The 14,035-nt window shown below is 44.6% G+C and overlaps 1 protein-coding gene across 1 annotated transcript; it reads left to right on the top strand.

The window, feature by feature from the left end:
• Positions 1–711: 711 nt before the first annotated feature.
• LOC116506924 (galectin-9-like) lies at positions 712–13,261 on the top strand. The gene is made up of 3 exons (XM_032214813.1): positions 712–921; positions 10,903–10,991; positions 12,589–13,261. The coding sequence occupies exons 1-3, from the start codon at positions 892–894 to the stop codon at positions 12,809–12,811; spliced, it is 342 nt and encodes a 113-aa protein (XP_032070704.1). The 5' UTR covers positions 712–891; the 3' UTR covers positions 12,812–13,261.
• Positions 13,262–14,035: the final 774 nt, after the last annotated feature.

Below are 14,035 nucleotides of genomic sequence, written 5' to 3'. Positions count from 1 at the left end.
AAAAACTTCCAGTGTTGCAGCATTTACAACTTCTGGAGGCAAGTTGTTCCACTGATTAATTGTTCTAACTGTCAGGAAATTTCTCCTTAGTTCTGGGTTGCTTCTCATCTTGATTAGTTTCCACCCATTGCTTCTTGTCCTGCCCTCAGGTGCTTTGGAGAAGAGCTTGACTCCTCTTCTTTGTGGCAGCTCCTGAGATGCCGGAACACGGCTAAAGAAAAAAAAAAGCCTGTCCCAGACATGGAGGCTTCATAGCAATCTTCCCAGGCTAAGGATGATGGAGATTGTAGTCTCCCTCTTTTGACCATAACCGGAAAGTTCTGGCTTGCGAGATTTCTCTCCCCCCCCCCCCCCCAAATAGGCTGAATTTGGAAAGCAATTAGCTGCAGGTTCATTCCTGGGGTGGGACAACCCCGCTCCCCTCGGCAGTATTCCAGATGTGCTCTCCGAATAATACCCCGATCATGGGTATTATTACCCAATTGGCAGATTGCAATTCTTCCTTAAATTGACTCATAACAACTTTCCTCCAACCCAACTCTGCGACTAGCAATAGGGAAAAAACAGAAAGCGGGTGGAAAATCGAGGAGTCGTGGGAGTTGGTGGGGGGGGCAGGTAGATCTCGTGACAAGCAGCATCCCTCGGTCACAGTCAAGCCACTTTCGGCCACTGACCCCCCCCCCCCCTCGATTTATCTCCACCCCCAACCCCCGATCTCCAGGCACGCTCCGCCCCTTTCCTTTACCCCCCTTTGCGGCTCCGCTCCGCTCCATTCGAGCGCGGCGCCGCATCTGCGAGGATCGGGTGAGAAGAAAAACGTCCTATCGCCCAACTTGGCAAACTTGCCGGACTTTCCTGTCCTTTCTCGGATTCCTTTGCCAGCTGCCGAAAATGGCCTTGCAGTCGCCTTATTTAAAACCGGTAAGTTGGGTTGGCTTAAGAAGGGACGGGAAGGGGATTCCCAGCCACCCACCCACCCGCCTCACTTTACGACGCCAGGCATCCTATAACTCAGGATCTTGTGGCGGGCTGTTCCCCTGGTGCGCTTCCAAGATAGGCATAACCATGATTGAGCCAAGGCCAGGTTACGTGGCTTTGTAGGACAAGGTTCACCCCGTTATTTAACAGAATATCAGAGTTGAAAGGGGCCTTGGAGGTCTTCTGATCCAACCCCCTGCACAAGCAGTTTATTGTTATTTTTTTTATTGAAAATTTTTGGAAAAAAAAAAGGCTTTTACAAATATTTACCTCCCCTCCTCCACCCTCCCCACCCGAACCCAATCCCCCTCAACCTCCCCCCCACCCGACTTCCCAGAACAAATACAGGGTATAAATCTTTAACAAAGATGCTCTAAAACAAACTTTAAAAAAAAGTATCATCTTTCATTTGAGCTTTAACTCCTCTTTTGTTAGGCTAATTCTAAGCAGATTATATCATTCCTTGCTTCTTCAGTCATAAACTATCTGGAATTTCTTAGTATCGTATTTATTTTGAATATAGTCCATTGCAGTTTATTATTTTTATGTAATATTTAATTTGATCTTATTTAACTCGACTTTATTAAGTTTCAAAGAGAGATGAAATACAAAATAACAAAAAGGGAAAAATTGAGGGAAAGGGGATCAAAAATGGGGAAAAGTTAAAGTGGCAAAATAGATTTACTTGAAATTTTCTTCGGCACAGATAAAGATACATGTAGTAAAAATAATCTCTTCTAATCAAAATTAAAGCACAAAAATGTTTTTAAAAACCCATATTAGACATCAAATTATCTACTAAGACTGTATTACTATTATTCTTCTCTTCCTTCCTAGTACCCATCTCTTTCCACTTATGACTATAACCATGTTGCTTGTATCTTTAAAATATTGTTTTATTTGTTTCCTAGTATAATTTGATTGCTTATTAGTAACCTATGACCTATCACTAAGTGTTGTATTTTATAATTCTTGATGAATGTATTCTATTTTATGTGTATGTACACTGAGAGAATATGCATCAAAGACAAATTCCTTGTGTGTGCAATCACACTTGGCCAATAAAGAATTCTATTCTATTCTATTCTATTCTAAAACAGAGTTAGAATTATATAAGAAAATAATTGTTACTTCAAGTTTACACCTACAGTAGGTATTTTGTGTGTCTGTGTATCCAATAGTAAAATTGAAAATACACAGTATTTCTAAAATCATAACAAATCTAATCATCAAATCAAAAAAAAAATTAAAGCTTCATTTTTATCTTTTCCAAGCAGGAAATCCAAAATAATACTTTAAAACTTAAGAAACATAGTGAAAACAGTCACCCAAATCATACTGAACTCCCAATATAGTAACAAAAATTAAATTACGATTCTAACATGGTTCTAAAATTGTCCTTCCTCTTTTGAAGGAATGGAGCTGCTTTCTTGGAGCTATCTTTCTTGGAGCTATCCAGCACATTATGAAAAGCCTGTTTCTGAAGGGCGACACATGAATTTTAATGACTGCTTAAATAAAAGTCATAATAATTTATTAAATGTTTATACTAAATAAGCCAAACAAAATGAAATTCTGGCATCAATGGTAAATGTGAGCTGGGTGCTGAGTACCCAAAATGCAAACTTATGAGTTTGTGTATGTGTGTGTCAGTCAGAACTTTGAATTTGCATTGTAAACACCCTTTTGAATGTCTGTCATATAGTCATTTAAAGTGACCAATCAGACTTTGTATAGTACACTGGCTCTCTTGTTTGCTTAAGGATGGAGGTGTTGGTCTAATTCAGGGGTCAGCAACCTTAAACACTCCCAAGAGCCATTTGGAGGCGTTTCCCACAGAAAGAAAACACCGGGAGCCACAAAACCCTTCCCGTGCCTAACCCTAATCCTAACTCTAAACGGCCACAATACTAGTATATGTAGTTTAATTAAAATTCTGTTTTCTTCTGAAACTTTTTTTTTCTTGGATTTATCCATGGTTGACCTACCAGGGGTTGAAAAACTCAATAAATCATGTGCCAGCGGGTGTTGCACATTGATGCATATTTTGAGCCGCAGCAGAGGGATGAAAGAGCCACATGCAGCTCCAGACCCCTGGTCTAATTCCTTCAAGGTGCATAGATCAAGCAATGATGCTGCTAACGTGAGAGCCGTGTTTCTCAGCTTCTTTTAATCTCCCGAGAAGGTGCCATTTTTCTCTCCTCAAGATGGCATCTTGGTTAAAGCCTCTAACTCAGTCTTCCTCAAGCTCAGCAACATGGAGATGTACGGACTTCAACTCCCAGAATTCCTTACTCAGGGAATGGCTAACTGGGGAATTCTGGGAATTGAAGTCCACAGTCCCCTCCCTGGCAGCCATCTTTTTCCTCCTCAGCCATACAATGTACACGTTTTTATACCAAATACCTGCATACAGCTGTGTACAGGGAACTTATATCCACAATGTTCCAAAAATTGCTTTATTGAAGCATTTGAAGTACGATCAAAAGGGTGGGTTCCAAAGCATAACTTTATGATTGAACATTTCTAGGGTTGTTCTAGTTCTGGGTTTTAGTTTTGTTGTGAGACACCCAGAGTTGTGTTTTAAGATAGGCAGCCACCAGAAATCAAATCACTGAATAATACTTGCAGACAGCAGCCAAGGGCCACAACATCATTTTTCCACAAAGTCACCTCCTTCTGACCTTGTGATACCTGTGACCCACATGATGGTTGTGGTTTCTGTTTCAGTTCCTTTCTAGCACATGGTCTGTTTCATTTCCCTTCCCAATAAGGGGAATTATTTTAAGGGAAGGGAACATAACAGATTAACAGAGTTGGAAGGGACCCTGTAGGTCAATGGTGGCGAACCTGTGGTACGCATGCCGAAAACGGCACACAGAGCAATCCCGCGCAGGACACGCTGCCTCACTGGCTCTCCTCTTCCACATTCCTGTGCACACATGCGTACCGGCCAGCTGCTTCTGGGTTTACATTGCGCAAATATGTGATGGCTAGCTGTTTGTCAGCTGCACACCTGCATAAGAGCCGAGGTGGCGCAGTGGTTAAATGCAGCACTGCAGGCTACTTCAGCTGACTGCAGTTCTGCAGTTCGGCTGTTCAAATCTCACCGGCTCAGGGTTGACTCAGCCTTCCATCCTTCCGAGGTGAGTAAAATGAGGACCCGGATTGTTGGGGGCAATATGCTGACTCTGTAAACCGCTTAGAGAGGGCTGAAAGCCCTATGAAGCGGTATATAAGTCTAACTGCTATTGCTATTGCTACCGGAAACCAGAAGTTTGGCTGCTTGTGCATGCAGGAACGCTGCTCTTCCAGGTTCTGGCGCGCAGGTCGGCATGCAGTGACGACAAAGTTAGCCATCACATCTAGTCCAACCCCCACACCCAAGCAGGAGACCCTACACCATTTCTGATGAATGGCAGTCCAATCTCTTCTTGAAAGCTTCCAGAAATGAAGCTCCCACAACGTCTGAAGGCCACTTCTGTTCCACTTGTTAATTGCCCTCACTATTTGCAGGTTTCTCCTCAATTCCAGGTTGCGTCTCTCCTTGATTAGTTTCCATCCATTGTTTCTTGTTTTGCCTTCTGGTGCTTTGGAAAATAAGTTGACCCCCTCTGCTTTGTGGAAGCCTCTCAAATACTGGAATACTGCTATCATCTCCTGCATGCTATCGTAACCCAAATCCTGCAACCGTTCTTCATGTTTTTGTCTCCAGGCCTTTAATCATCTTAGTTGCTCTTCTTTGCACATTTTCCAAAATCACAACCTCTTTTTGGTAATGTGGATGCAGTATTCCACATGTGGCTTTACTACTGAGCTTTCTAAATGTGTTTCACGATCACATGGTTTTCATTCTATGCCTTTTTTTATAACAACCAAGGATGGTATTAGCTTTTTTGATTGTTGCCACACACATGGCTTATGTTCAAATTAGTGTCCACTGGGACTCCAGTTAAAATTGTCCACTAGGACAACTTTAAGATGTATGGACTTCAACTCCCAGAATTCACCAGCCAGCCATGCTTGAAGATGTGTGGATTTCTTGTAAGCTGCCCAGAGTGCCCTGTAGGGAAGATGGGTGATATAAAATTCAATAAATAAATAAATTTTGGCTCCCAGAATTCCCCAGCAAAACATGCTTTAATTGTATGGACTTCAGGACCCCAAATTCCCCAGCCAGCATGATTTTGGAAGTTGAAGTCCACTTTGTCTAGCCGTTAAGGCACCAGTTAAGAACCAGGAGTCTCTGAGTTGTAGTCTAGCCATAATTTGTCTCTGATCAGAATACAATTCACAAACCAAAATCATGTGGTCCACCAGGTCTACTGTTGTGCTCCTACACAGAATTTTTGTATGGCTCAAAATCTGGTTATCTGGAGCCTGAGGAAAAGTTGTTTGATTTAATCTCCTCAGATAAAGAAAGATTAGATAAGAACTGTGATTAGGCTGATTAAATAGCTTTGCTTGTTTCCATGGCCCAGCTTCTGGCATGCCATGGCCCCGGGGTTGGAGACCAGTGGTGGGATTCAACATTTTTTATTACCGGTTCTGTGGGTGTGGGTTTGGGGGTTTGGCTTTGGGCTCGTGCAGTGGTGGGTTGTAGGCGGTATGGCCTGGGATGGAACTCTACCTAACTGAATTAACTGGGTTACATAAGTCATAGCATCAAACAGTGCAAACAATCATGTAAACACAAAGCATGCAAAGCTTGAGGTTCAATCTTCTAGTTCAGTCTTTCGTGGCAACAGTTCTGGGTCGCTGATTGGTCTGGAGTAGAGTTTCTTGGTGGAAATCCTCTTCGCGACCTGAGCCTCCATCTGACGAACTAGTTCATCATTACTGGGTGGGGCTTGGTGCACAAGTCCCATAGGCCATGAGTTCCAGTGGACACAAGTCCCTTAGGCCACAAGTTCCAATACATGTCTTTGGGAATGAAGTTCCCTGCTGGTTCTGGCCAGTCACCTGTCTTCTGGGTCAGTAAGGTGGCTGGAGTAAGGGCAGTTGGCATTTCAGGATCCAAAAACTCTGGAACCAAGGCTTGAGAGTTGATGATGGCTGCACCTTCTACCACGAGGGTGGTGAAGATGATTACTGCTAAGCCCAACATGAGAGGCTTCCGTCTGGATAGTTGTTTGAAGCGAGTTGGTTCTTGGGACTGGTTGTCGGGTAGTTGTGGTGCTAGTTTCACCATTCCCATGATGAGACTGATGTGAACGTTGTTCTCCCCACCGTAGACGATGTGAACGTTGTTCTCCCCACCGTAGATCTTGATGTATCCTACAGCTGTTACTGCCTTCGTTGTGGCGATAGGCAAGGTGGGAACATAGTTGCGCTGGACAGGAACGCCTTGGAGACAACTCAGGGATTCTCGCCATATTGGCCATTCTTGCTTCTGTTGGTTGTGCTGTCCATTGCTGGACCACATGAAACATAGATAACTTTGATGGTTTTCTCTGACAAGGAATAAGTAGAACATCTGCTGGATGTTGTCCATGATGGCTATGGCTTCCTTTCTGGGCTGAATGAGCATGCTGAGTAGACTGTTTGTGAGGTCGGGACTTTTGAAGAACACTTTGTTCAGAGAGGGGCCTTGGGATTGCACGCTGGTATTGAAAAGTGCTCGAATCTGGTCTGGCTCTTGTGGCTGGCACTTTCTAAAGGATGTTGGGTGCCAGCATTCTTCATCAATTTTCAGAGGTGGAGTAAGTTCTGCATGTCCGTTCTGGACCATCTGGTTTATGAACTCTACTAAATTAGCTTTCATGTATATGATTTGTCTCAGATTGAAGAGACGAGGGAAAGGTTGCTCATAGTTATTTGGAAACCATTGTCTTGGTATGTAAGAGGGTATTGGAGCCATCCAATTCTTGGTGGCCTTCTGTTGGAATTCCTTGACCATGAGCCTAAGAAATTCTTTGTTCTCTATTGACAAGGCTAAGTCATTGTCTTCTTTGCTGGTCTGGAATACTGTTGCTCCTAAAACTGGCTTAATCGATGAAGTTGTGAAATGTTCTTGGCATGGTTTCAAGTGGGATGTTCTCCCATTACTGAGAGTGGAAGTTGTGAAGACGTTTGTCTGGGTTGGGACCTGCGGCCGATCGACACACACCATCCCAAAGATGCCCCTTCCAAGTTCTGTCTTGAGGGCGGATGGGGCGTCCTTTGGACCTTTGACCACTTGTTGAGGGGTGAAAGCGTTGGAGGAGTCTGTTCCTGGCAAGAGCAGGATTTTGGCTTTGGGATCTAGAACAGGAGAGTGATTACTCATGTGCTTCAGGTGAGGTGGGATGCTTGCTACCTCTGGTGTCGTAATCTCACTGCGATCATCTGGTGGGTTGTCCCATTCTAGTAACAGTGGCAGTGGGAGCTGTGCACTCTCATCTAACTCTTCTCTGCAGAATCCATTGACTTCCCTCCCCACCATGCACTGGGACCCGGTGCATGTTGATGGCATGATGTGCGTTTCTTCATTTTGGACATTGATGAGACTGTCGATTATTGAGTCTCGTGATCCAGATCGAGATTTTCCACCTTGTTCCTGTTGTGGTGGGCTTGGGTCTTCCATGTAGGCCTTAACATGCTTGTGCTGGTTATCTTTTTCCAGCTTCCTAGGACTGTGGCTGAGGGAGGAACAGTTAGCCTTCATCTGTAGAACTTTGGCCCGTATTAGTCTTTTTTTCGCTTCCCACTTGCGCGGAAGGTATTCCAGTCGAACCTTAAGTTTGGCTATTGTAGCTGCGTTCTCTGCCTCCATGGTTGCCAACTCTGCCTGAGCTTTGGCTTCTGCAGCCACCTTCTTTGCCTGAGCTTTGGCTGCTGCAGCTGCCCTCTCTGCTGCCGTGGTTGCTTACTTTTCCTTCAGCAGCTGCTCTTCTCGTATAAACTCTAGATCCAACTCAGCCACCTCAACTTCTATTTGTGCTTCTGTAGCTGCAGATATCCGTGGCCTTTGGCTGTAATGGGAAGATTGCTGTGAGACGCTGCTACCTGCCTTTGATCGGGAAGATGAGGCCTTTCTGGAGGCATGGGAGGAAACTGCGTGTGACTGTTGAGATGTCGTATGTGAACGATGAGACCTCACTGATGCGGTCTTTTCTCCCTGTGTAACTTTTGGACTAGATGGGGATGTTCTCTTAGAAGCGTGAGAGGGGGCTGCATCTGACCACTGAGATGGTGCTCGCGAACGATGAGACACTTCAGATCTGGCATTTGTTTCTGATGTGTCCTTGGGATGGGATGAGGACGCTTTCCTGGAAGCATGAGAGGAAGCTACATATGACTGTCGAGATGCTTCAGACTCAGCCTTCTTGTCCTTGGGATTGGATGAGGATGCTTTCTTGGAAGCATGAGAGGGAACTACATATGACTGTTGAGATGTTTTAGACTCAGCCTTCTCATCTGGGGCTGTGTAATGTGCTGTCTTAGGTCATAGTCTATTTGACGTGTTTCTGCCTTTTCTGATAGTTGGACATCCAATTCTGAGCTTTGGATGACCAATTCTGAGTCTATTCAAGCATGTCTGACCCTTCTACCATGGTTAGAAAGGTTCTATAACTAGGATTAATTCAGAAAATGTCTAGAATCCATTATCAATTTTTGAGGCCAACTCCCTTCTTTGGCCACTAGGTTGCGTTGCAAGACTTGAAGATGTAGCTGCGTTGCAGGACTTGAAGAGGTAGCTGCAGTTCACTTGTCAGCCACTAGGGTGCATTGCAAGACTTGAAGATGTGGGTGCAGTGCACTTGTCGGCCACTAGGGTGCGTTGCTACACTTGGAGATGTGGGTGCAGTGCACTCGTCGGCCACTAGGGTGCGTTGCTACACTTGGTGATGTGGGTGCAGTACACTTGTTGCCCACTGAGGTGCGTTGAGAAACTTTGGAGATGCAGGTGCAGTTCATCTGCCAGCCACTAGAGTGCGTTGAGAAGCTTTGGAGATGCAGGCGCAGTTCACCTGCCAGCCACTAGAGTGCGTTGAGAAGCTTCAGGGATGCAGGCGCAGTTCACCTGCCAGCCACTAGGGTGCGTTGAGAAGCTTTGGAGATGCAGGCGCAGTTCACCTGCCAGCCACTAGGGTGCGTTGAGAGGCTTTGGAGACGTAGGCGCAGTTCACCTGCCAGCCACTAGGGTGCGTTGAGAAGCTTTGGAGATGCAGGCGTAGTTCACCTGCCAGCCACTAGGGTGCGTTGAGAACCTTTGGAGATGCAGGCGCAGTTCACCTGCCAGCCACTAGAATGCATTGAGAGGCTTTGAAGATGCAGGCACAGTTCACCTGCTAGCCACTAGGGTGCGTTGAGAAGCTTTGGAGATGCAGGCGCAGTTCACCTGCCAGCCACTAGAGTGCGTTGAGAAGCTTTGGAGATGCAGGCACAGTTCACCTGCCAGCCACTAGAGTGCGTTGAGGAGCTTTGGAGATGCAGGCGCAGTTCACCTGCCAGCCACTAGGGTGCGTTGAGAAGCTTTGGAGATGCAGGCGCAGTTCACCTGCCAGCCTCTTGAGTGCGTTGCTAGTGTTGGCTTAAGGTACTTGACTGTAGTTCTAGAGTAGCCACTAGATGGCGCTGCTTGTGTCTATCGTTTGGAGTGACGGGCAATGGCTGCTTCCTATTGAGGTTCTTGCTCAGCTGCCTCTCCAATGTTGGGATTCCTAAGGGAGTGCACCCGAACTCGGAACCCCTCTTGGACCTGGTTGGCTTGATACCTCCTAAGGGCTTGCACCTTTTCCCACTTCACAAACAATAACAAATCAGCAAGAACATAACATGCACTCTCTTTTAATTCACTCAGCTGGTCTGCCTCTGCCTTATGTCTCTTTTGGCTGTCTGCAGGCTTGCATCAGATGGCCTCTTTATTGCCTCTCGTTGCCAGGACAACTCATCAATAAAGTTCAAAGGAGTTGGGAGGTCTGCACTGGGCTGATGACCTCTTCCTTACTCAAATTTCGTTTGCATGGAGATTTTTCCATGAGGCATTTACTACACAAAGAACTTCTCTTCTTGTTAGTTTTGGGAAAGAAAGGGGGGTTGCTTTATCATGCAAATCCTGATTTCCTTTTAACACACTTTCTTAATCACAACAATGTCCTTCATCTCAGGAGAGATAATCAGCCTTTCTTGCTGAAATGGGATGTTTCTCTTTGCTCCAAAAAGCGGAGGGGGGGGGGGAAATCCTGGCAGCTTTTCTCAGTTAAAATGCAAACAGAGTTTGGGATTCCACCTCCACGTCTTATCTACTTGGGAGCTTCTGGATGGGGGCAAATCATTCATCATCTTTTTCTTGAGGGGAATAAACTTCAAATCCTTTTCACTCTGAGGAGGTTAAAGTATTTCTACTGTCTTCTGCTTGGGAGCTCAGAGGGGAAGACAAAGGAAGCTAAAGGAGTTTTAATGTCTTTTTACTGTTCTTCTCCGGGCAATGAGGTTCTGCTCGGGCAGCCAATTAACTCCACGCTTAGGAATATCTTTCAGATCACGTTTATTATCAGGCATCCTTAATAGCAAAACTTACAGTTCAGTGTTAAGATTCTTCTGACTTTCCATGATCTGTCACATCACGTAGTGTAAAAGGACATTAATTCCTCTAACCCATGCTGCTGGTGCAAAGCTGCTTCTGGTAGAGCCGATGGCGATTCAGTGAGTGCCCAGTAATAAATCAATTTCCCAGGCAGAGTACCCCACTGCCCAATCAGGGAGCACAGATGTGGTTACATGTTATGGGACTACATTTCCCATAAGGTAGTTACATTTCCCATGAGGTAGTTTCTTAAAGGAGACAGCTCTTAATTCCTATATTAGCTATATACTGTTGGGACAGCACATGTTATATTTCCCAGGCATTTATTCATGAACCAGTTGAATTAATGTCTTTGAGCTGCAGCAGATTCTCCATTTAATGGCTATTTGTTTTTTCTTTTAACTTCTGGTCAGATTATTCCTTTTAGTGGTCCAATTTACGGTGGCCTGAAAAATGGGATGACTGTATTAGTCAGCGGAAGTGTTTGGAAGTCCTGCGCAAGGTGAGTCATTCGAATGGAGGGGAAAAGGAGCGTATGGGAAGTTCCACCAAAAAAATCCAAATCTTTTCAAAATATCTAGGCTGCCATAGAACTAATGAAGCCACAACCAGAAGGAAGCGCCATCTCTGAACAAGGTGGACATTGTATTGTAAAACCATCATCAACCACCCGGGCATTGATGGGAGTGAGTTATGAAACAAAATGATACTTTTCTGACAGATTTGAAGTTTTGCAAATAAGTACAAAGAAATTGCTGGTCAGTTTGAACCTTCTGTTCTGACCTAGGCTTCCCCAAAAAGCCCGAAGTATCCTGATCCTGACAAAACCCCTTTTATTAAACAAATATGAATTCCTCTCATTCACATTCAGCAAAGGCCAGATAAACAGGCTTTCAAAGGTGGATTTATGACTACAGACCATATCTAGCTTGGAAAGCTGCCGTGTAAATATTTTCCAAACACGGTGCTGTGCAAGGAAAGACTTGGCACAGAGTCTCTGAGTTTCACGGACAGATCTACACACTCCGGAAACGAATGAAAGCCCACTCTCCTTTTGCTTCTCTTTTATTTCCTATGGGAGGGGCCATTCACCGTCCGCCTGTGGCTTTACTCCCAAATCGACCCTGATTTCTTAGTTGTTCTTCTGGCAGCTCTGTGCATGTGCACACTGGGAACAGGCTCCAGCTGTTCCTCTGCCTCACTGCTGTCTAGCTCTGAAGGCGGCTGAGAACTGCCAGACGATCTTAGCCCCATCTCTGCCTCCGACGCAGAGCCCTCGTCCGAGGCTTCCCCAGCCTCCAGGACTGGCCCATGCTGCTCCCCAACCTCCTCACTGTCCGACTCGGCTGCCAGCTCTGCTGGCCACTGGTGGGCCACAACACCTTAACTCATGTTGCTTTATGATACAAACACTTCTTAAACAGACCCGTTCCCAACACATTCATATTGTACAACCGGGTTGGGGAACCATGACTCTGTGATGTCTCCCTTGGACAACTTCTCTGACTCCTCTTCCTCGGAGGTTGGCTGGCTGGAGGATGAGCTCATTCCTGATACATCAGGAACTGGGTTAATTAATGACTCTGAACTGCCAGCCAAAAGAGATTTATGGGGGGCTTCAGCTGGGGACAGTTTGCAGGTCAGTGAAAAAGAGGAAGAGCTGCCTTCCAGGGAGGATCCGAGAGTATGCAGGCCAGAGAAAAGACTAGGTTTGTAAGTAGTTTGCCAGGTCCATCTTTCTTCAATTTACCTTAATACCGCATGGTCCTCATCCAGATGGGCGAGGGGTTGGACTAGCAATAGCAATAGCAGTTAGACTTATATACCGCTTCATAGGGCTTTCAGCCCTCTCTAAGCGGTTTACAGAGTCAGCATATCGCCCCCACAGTCTGGGTCCTCATTTCACCCACCTCGGAAGGATGGAAGGCTGAGTCAACCTTGAGCCGGTGAGATTTGAACCGCTGAACTGCAGATAACAGTCAGCTGAAGTGGCCTGCAGTACTGCACCCTAACCACTGCGCCACCTCGACTAGATGACCTACAACGTCCCTTCCAACTCTTGTTGAACTGTAAATTTCTCTTTCTTGCTCTCTCTGCAGATTCCAGGTTAACTTTCAGTGTGGCAAATCCCAAACGTCCAGATCAGATATCGCTTTCCATTTCAATGTCCGTTTTGATCAGAACTGTATTGTATGCAATTCACACGAAAAGGGAGACTGGAAGCAAGAAGAAAGGAAAAAAGAGATGGTTTTCCACAAAGGGCAACCATTTGAGATCTGGTTTGTTGTGAACATCTCCTCCTATGTGGTACGAAGACGATAAGTCCTCTTCGTGGGTTATAATCACCATCTTTTAAAAAAAATAGTCTTGGTTTGGTTATTGATTTTTATCTTGTGGCAATGGAAAAGCATTTTTCAAAATGTCTGAAACACAAAATGTCTCAAAATAATCCTTGCTGAGGGCAAAACTGTTATCTCAAATGCAAAATGGGCCCCACCAATGCACACATAAACCGATGGAGTTTGAGCACACTTCCTTTTGATCTTGTCTTTATTTTTATTTATCGGTTTAGAAACCGTCTCCTTCACGGAGCAAAACCTCAAGTCTCTTACCCACTTTGGGTGCTCTATACAGTCTCCCAATGGAGCCTGCCCATTATGGTCGTCAGTTGTGACCGTCATAATATAGATCATCAGACCTGTTTTTCCTTCCTTTTCTGCAGAGTTCATTAAGACAGCCCATTCTTTTTTTTTTATTGAAAATTTTGAAAACAAAACTTTTACAAATATTTACCTCCCTCCCCCTACCATCCCTACCCAACTCCCCCCAACCTACCACGCCCCCCCCCCCCCGACTTCCCAGAACCAATACAGGGTAAAAATCTTTAACAAAGATATTCTAAGATAAACTTTTTAAAAAAGGGTTAGTTTCATCTTTCATTTGAGCTTTAACTCCTCTTTGCTAGGCTAACTCTAAACAGATTATATTATTCCTTGTTTCTTCAGTCATAAACTATCTGGAATTTCTTAGTCCCATATTATTTGAGTATAGTCAATCCATCTTCTCCACTCCAGTTTATATCTCTCATTTGAGTGGTCTTTGAGATATGCTGATATTTTAGCCTCTCTGCTAGGTTTGTTACTTTTAATGTCCATTCTTGAATAGTAGGCAAATCTCCTTCTTCCAATATTGCGCCACCAACAGTCTAGCTGCCGTTATTAAATGCAAAATCAAGTTAGGTCTCTATAACTGTACAATCAGTAAGTTATACCTAACAGGAATAATTGAGGGGTAAACTTTATCCTTTTTTAAAGAACATTTTGCATAATCCACCGTATTTTTATCCAAAATGCTTTTACCTTTTTACAAGTCCACCATATATGACAGTATGTAGCATCGAAGACAATCACATCTCCAACATTTAGGTTGTAAATTCGGATACATAAAGGCCAGTTTTTAAGGATCTAATGCCATTTATAAAACATCTTATAAAAGTTTTCTCTCAAATTTTAGGCTTGTGTAAATTTTACATTTCTTACCCAAATC

Source organism: Thamnophis elegans, chromosome 4 (genome assembly GCF_009769535.1).
Source record: "Thamnophis elegans isolate rThaEle1 chromosome 4, rThaEle1.pri, whole genome shotgun sequence".
Lineage (NCBI taxonomy): Eukaryota > Metazoa > Chordata > Lepidosauria > Squamata > Colubridae > Thamnophis > Thamnophis elegans.
The sequence above is the reverse complement of the archived record's forward strand: the minus strand, read 5'-3'. Positions and strand labels throughout refer to the sequence as shown.